Source organism: Galeopterus variegatus, unplaced genomic scaffold, assembly GCF_000696425.1.
Source record: "Galeopterus variegatus unplaced genomic scaffold, G_variegatus-3.0.2 Scaffold4936, whole genome shotgun sequence".
NCBI classification, from domain to species: Eukaryota; Metazoa; Chordata; class Mammalia; order Dermoptera; family Cynocephalidae; genus Galeopterus; species Galeopterus variegatus.
Genome location: NW_007731047.1, coordinates 162,873 through 169,397, shown reverse-complemented (window position 1 = coordinate 169,397; position 6,525 = coordinate 162,873). Strand labels below are relative to the sequence as shown.

General features: G+C 35.8%; 1 protein-coding gene across 1 annotated transcript in view; it reads left to right on the top strand.

Moving 5' to 3' along the window:
* Positions 1 to 4,685: 4,685 nt before the first annotated feature.
* The window catches only part of LOC103604049 (dimethylaniline monooxygenase [N-oxide-forming] 3), a 19,730-nt gene continuing 17,890 nt past the window's right edge, over positions 4,686 to 6,525 (top strand). Inside the window, exons 1-2 of the mRNA XM_008588638.1 lie at positions 4,686 to 4,758; positions 6,212 to 6,349. Of these exons, the coding sequence (XP_008586860.1) occupies positions 6,218 to 6,349 (132 nt within the window). The 5' untranslated portion in view covers positions 4,686 to 4,758; positions 6,212 to 6,217. The remainder of the gene's footprint in view (positions 4,759 to 6,211; positions 6,350 to 6,525) is intronic.

The following is a 6,525-nucleotide window of genomic DNA, read 5'->3' as shown; positions in this document are numbered from 1 at the left end:
TTCTTCACAATTTCTCTGTAAATCTAAAACTGCTATGAAACTAAATAAAGTTAAATTGTCTCTTTGGTAGACATGATCTTTAATATAGAAAATCCTAAGAACTCCATAAAAAACTTTTAGAACTAATAAATAAATTCAGTGAAGTTGCAGGATACAAAGTCAACATATAAAAATCAGTTCTGTTTCTACATACTGATAATAAACTATACAAAAAGAAATTAAGAAAACAATCCCATTTACAATAGCATGAAAAACTTAAAAATAAATAAATAAATAAATTTAACCAAGGAGGTGAAATATCTGCGCATTAAATATAAAACATTGATAAATGATATTGAAGAAGACACAAATAGATGGAAAGATATCCTATATTCATATACTGTAAAAATTAATAATGTTAAGATATCCTTGCTACCCAAAGCAACTACAATTTCACAGCAATCCCTATCACAATTCCAAGGACATTTTTCACAGAATAGAGAAACAATCCTAAAATCATATGGAACCACAAAAGACCCCAAATAGCTGACATAATGTTAAGTAAGAAGACAAAGCCAGAGACATCACACTCTGGTTTTAAACTGTATCACAAAGCTGTAGTAATCAAAACAGTATGGTACTGGCATAAAAACAGATATATGGACCAATGGAACATAATAGATAGCCCAAAAATAAATTCATGCATTTATGATCAACTAATCTTTGACAAGGAGTTCCCAGAATACACAATGAGGAAAGAATAATTTGTTTAATAAACGGTGTTGTTGGGTAAACTGGATAATCACATGCAAAAGAATGAAATTGGACTTGTATTTTATGCCAAAAACTAATACAAAACTAATTCAAATGTATTAAAGAGTTAAATGTAAGACCTGAAGCTGTAGAACTCCCAGAATAAAACATAGACTAAGCTCCTTGACACTGGCTTTGGCAATGATTTTTTGGATATGGTCCCCAAATCACAAGCAACAAAAGCAAAAATAAACAAGTGGGACTATATCAGACTAAAAAGCTCTGCACAACAAAGGAAACAATCAACAAAATAAAAAGTCATCCTATGCAATGGAAGAAAATACTTGTAAACCATGTATCTGATAAGGGATTAATATCTAAAATATGTAAGAAACTCACAACACAATAGCAAGCTCTGCACAACAAAGGAAACAATCAACAAAATAAAAAGTCATCCTATGCAATGGAAGAAATACTTGTAAACCATGTATCTGATAAGGGATTAATATCTAAAATATGTAAGAAACTCACAACACAATAGCAAATAATAATAATAATAACCCAATTAAAAAATAGGCAAAGAACCTGAATTATTACAAAAAAAGACATACAAATGTCTTATGGGTATTTCTTTTTGGATTGTGAGGCAATCTCTGATTCACACTCATGCTGAGATGGCTCATATTTAAAGAGCAAACTGTTTAAGTCTCAATTTTTCAGAAAGATAACTCTTTGAATAAAAGTTCCATTCAAAGATGCATTTACTAGATTATTATCAGACAATAAAGCTGTAAAAATTACTTTTAAAAATGTGTTAAGGCTTTGTTTGAGGTTAAGAACCTAATCAGTTTTGTAAATGTTTCATAGATATACTTTTAAAAATTTATATACTCTATTTCAAAAATGTAAGGTATTGCATACATGTATTTACATAATATCCATATAATATAAAGTTCAATTTACTGATTATGTGATATTTCATCCCTCTATGTCTGTATTTATTTGTTTGTTTATTTGTTTTTATTAGAGCAGAACAATTCTGAGAGTTATTTTGAAATCGTCCACTATAATTTTGAACTCATTTTCATATCAATGTCTCTTTAGATTTTTAGTAGTTTTTGCTTTGTATTTTTAGCTGCTGTGTTTGGTTTATACACACTTATGACTTATCTTTTTCAAATGAATACTGTGATAGTGGGGTTACTCCTGATACATTTTAGCCAGAAGAGGACACTCAAGCATCACACACAAATTAACCAATAAAAGCAGTTTTCAGACATTTCACTCTTCCTTTGCTTATGATCCCTTTCTGTTCTGTTCCATTTGCATGTATCTCTATACACGCGATTCTACTCCTGGTTGGGTCCTCACTCTTGCCTTTTGGGATGGTAGCTCATCTTGACTTTGCTATCTTGACATTTATTGCTTTCTAAAGAGTTGACTTGATTCTTTCTACTTCCTGACACTTCAGGTAGGATATCCTCTCATAGCTTTGACCCAGTGTGACTCCAATCCCATTTTGACCAAGTGCTGGGCATAAATGAGCTTAATTTTCTTCTCAGGATAATACAGATAATTTACCATCTGTGAGATGCACTGTTCTGTGTATGCAAATATAAAGTGGCAAACTTTTTTCTATTTTTAAAACAAGAAACCCTTCCTATATTTTCTCTTCAACAGTACCCTGACTCAGACCTAAAACATATCTGGAAATATAAACTCTACTTTGCTCTTCTATTAATTCACACATGTCTAAATATGAATAAGGGAATGCACACAACACTGAGACCTGTAAATGCCTACGGTTAGGTAAGCACTTGTTTGACTTGGACTTATCTTTATTTTGTTGAACTTTTTAAACCTTCATTTTACATCATTCTTGGCCATTGTTGCATCATGTCAGAATTCATGATCTCTGTAAGTAAGCAGATAAGTAAACAGGTTACTGTTGAACTTTTTAAACCTTCATTTTACATCATTCTTGGCCATTGTTGCATCATGTCAGAATACATGATCTCTGTAAGTAAGCAGATAAGTAAACAGGTTATACTGATAATTCGATAGTCCAGGAGAATGGGTGCAGTCTTCTGCCATGCCTCCAGCTAACTGGAGGGTAATTTGGCCTCTTCATTTCTGTGGCAGGCAGGAGTGTAATGAGACTTTTACTTAGTAAAGGCAGATCGATCAGGAGAGTAAATTGAATTTATAAGAGGTATATTCATTTGGAATTTCTTTCCTTAGAAATTCCTTAAAAACACATTACATGCTATCACTTTGAAGAATCTTATTAAGATCACCTCACAGAAGACCCGCAACACATCGAATAATGATTCACTTTAAAAATGTGATTTCTCTAAAGCAGTGGTAAACCTGTGGTCAAATCTGGCCCCACTTATTTTTGCAATCTAAGAATAGTTTTTACGTTTTCAAATGGTTGGGAAAAAAAATCAAAAGAAGAGTAATGGTTCATAATATGTGAAAATTATATGAAATTCAAAGTTCAATGTTCATAAAATAAGGTTTATTGGGACACAGCTGTGCCCATTGATTTACCTATTATCTATGGCTGTTTTTTGGCTACAGTGGCAAAAGTGAGTAGTTATAACAGACTGTATGGTCCAAAATGCCTATAATATATACTACCTGGCCCTTTGCAGGAAAAGTTTGTCAACCTATTGCTAGAGCTTATGTGAGCCCTACATCCCCTTGAGCACATACACAATGACCATCTCTTTACCAGCTGGAATAGGCATCTCGTCTATGCAGTTATGAGGATTGTAAAAACCAGGAAAAGAGAAAAAGGAGCTAGCTAGTGGAGTGCCAGTGCTTAACTTGAAATCTCAGTTGTCAGTCCTCTCACTGAAGCACCCACACTTAAACCACCGCCTGGAACCTTAAAGCTATGGAATAGAACACAGCAAGAAATTAAGAGTAACCTTAGAACCTTATATATGTAACCTTACAGATATCCTCTAATCCTTGCATCTTTGCAACAACCCAGCAAGACAAATAGTAGTAGTATAGTATCCCTGTTTTATTAATGAAGAAAAAAAGGATTGGAGAAGTTAAGTGACTTGCCCAAGGCCACACAGTTGTAAGTGATTCAAAGTCTCTCTGACGCTGTATTTCACCACACTTACTCTAGAGATGAATATTACTGTCTCTAAAAGACGTGAAAGGGCAATTTCTCAAGAATTAGATATCTACCAGTTTATGTTGAGTATCATCTGCTTAATAAAGGGACTAAATGGATAAAATGAGTAAAATCTCAAAATTTTAAGTGATACAGAAATATGTCTTATAGGGAAACAATTTTTAGAAATTTCACTATATTTCATAACTGGGAGCTAGGTGTGGTTTATGTAGTCTTACTGCCAATGCAATTTTACCTGGCACTAATGGGTCAATTCACAGAATTTGATCTTTTCCATGACCACACACTGCCCCCAGAAACGAAGAAAAACAAATTTGAGAAATACAGACCTTTGATCACAAAGGTCAAAAGAGAGGTCATGAGGAGAGAGAGCCCAGAAAAGCCAGCTTCAATGCTAGACTGTCTCAATTAATTAAGTAGTTCATTTTCTGCAGTATTTGAAGGGCTACTGTGAGGTACCCACAAAAGAAGTAGGAGTGTGGAAAGTAAGGTAAACTTTGAAATAATAGATAATGAAATGGAGCAGAGAACTTCAAAGTTACCTGGAAGAAACCACCTGACTCCCAGGCCAAGAGTCCAGGAGTATAAACAGTGGATGGTGTTAAGCAAAACTAAAGAGAAAGCAGGGGCTGGATGACCACAGCGATGGGCCCGGTTCCCGCCTATCACAGGGTCTTGATGGTGCTGTCTGACTCATTACAGGACCAGGAAATAACTACCTCTTTATGAGCAGCCCCTCCCATTTCTCAATAATCCCTTAAGAGTGTGGGCTCAGCAAAGCATTTTGTCCTTCAAACCGCCCAGACATTCTGGACAGGACTTGGACATACAGAAGAAGGGAAGACAAAGAAAAGGTAGAAACAGAAAAAAAGGTGATATCCTAAAGAGCTCAGAGGGAGGAAGGTGGGATTGGTAAATGAAGGAGCACGCATAGTTTTATACCTAATATGACTGGAATGGGAATGATTTATAAATCGGGAAAAAAAGGTGATATCCTAAAGAGCTCAGAGGGAGGAAGGTGGGATTGGTAAATGAAGGAGCATGCATAGTTTTATACCTAATATGACTGGAATGGGAATGATTTATAAATCGGGCAGGTTGTTTTTGTTTTGTTTTTCTGAGAATTATGGATCATGATTCTTACCTGTATTAGTCCNGAAATTTATTGCTTACAGTTTCTGAGGCTGGGAAGTCCAAAGTCCAGGGACATATTTGGTGAGGCCTTAGTGGTGGCGACAGAGACACAGGGGAGAAAGTGGTGGAGCAGAGAGAGACTAACCTCCCATGTGTTCTTCTTTTAAAGCCCTCAGAGCCACGCCCCTGACCACCATTATTAACCCATCCACTACAGCATGGCCTTACAATCTAATCACCTCTTCAAGGTCCCACCTTTCAATTACCATAGTAGGATTTCCCACCCTCAATGGTTACAGTGGAATTTAAGTTTCAAAATTGTTGGGGGGCATCTAATCTGCAGCATCATCCAAGTCAATTTCTTTGCATAGCCCTGTGATTTTTGTCTGAAAAAGAAACAANCAGCATCATCCAAGTCAATTTCTTTGCATAGCCCTGTGATTTTTGTCTGAAAAAGAAACAAATAGTGACATAGTAGTAGAGCTCAGTGATAATGTCAGGAACAGGAAAAGATTAGGAAATATAATTTTCTTAGAAGAGAATGGACATTAGAGGTGGAAGTTAGTAGGAAAAAGCTGTTTTTAGGTAGGGACTTGACTTTTCTTTTTGAGAAAGTGAAAAATATTATTATGGGGGGAAAGGGGATAACTGCTAGGCATACTGAAATACAGACATCCTCAGACTTTGTTCTTCATCAAGTCTTATGAAAAGCAGGAAGAAGATATTGATGTGTGTGTGTGTGCATCTATATACATACACATATATATTTGTTTCTTCATTTTATATACACGTGTGTGTGTGCCTGAGTGAGTAGGTGTGTATATGTGTTTTCGTTGTGAATTTCTTTTTCTTTCTCCTTTTCAGTCTCCACGACAGAGAGTAAATGACAAAAGACCACACACAAAACGGTAAATATATATGCTGGATCATCAGTCTCTTAATTTTAAAGAGCTGATGAAAAACAAAGTGCTTGTTTTTTTGGAAGCAGACATTATCTTTAGAATTAGAGAGAAATGAAAAATGTAGTTAGATTATGAAACGTTCCAAACTGTTTTTTAAAAAAAATATTGCCTTCTTAGGTATAAAAGCAAAGCCTCTTATTAAGCCAAAGAATGAAACCCAAATACATGAATAAAGAAATAAGTTTTCAGAATTACTGATACTGGAAGTGTTTTCTGGGCCTTTGCGCAGGCAACCATGGGGAAGAGAGTGGCCATCATTGGAGCTGGTGTCAGTGGGTTGGCCTCCATCAGGTGCTGTTTGGAAGAGGGGCTGGAGCCCACCTGCTTTGAGAGAAGCAACGACATCGGGGGGCTGTGGAAATTCTCGGTGAGTAGGGCATGATTGCAATAGACAGGGAAGTGAGGTGGGAAGTGTACAAGAACACACTTCTTGAGCACAGACTTCCAAACTTGCTGCCATGGTGTTTTTTGTTTTGTTTTGTTTTGTTTTTTCCTTTTTGTCTTTTTTCGTGTCCGGCAACAGATCGCAACCCTCAGTGTCGC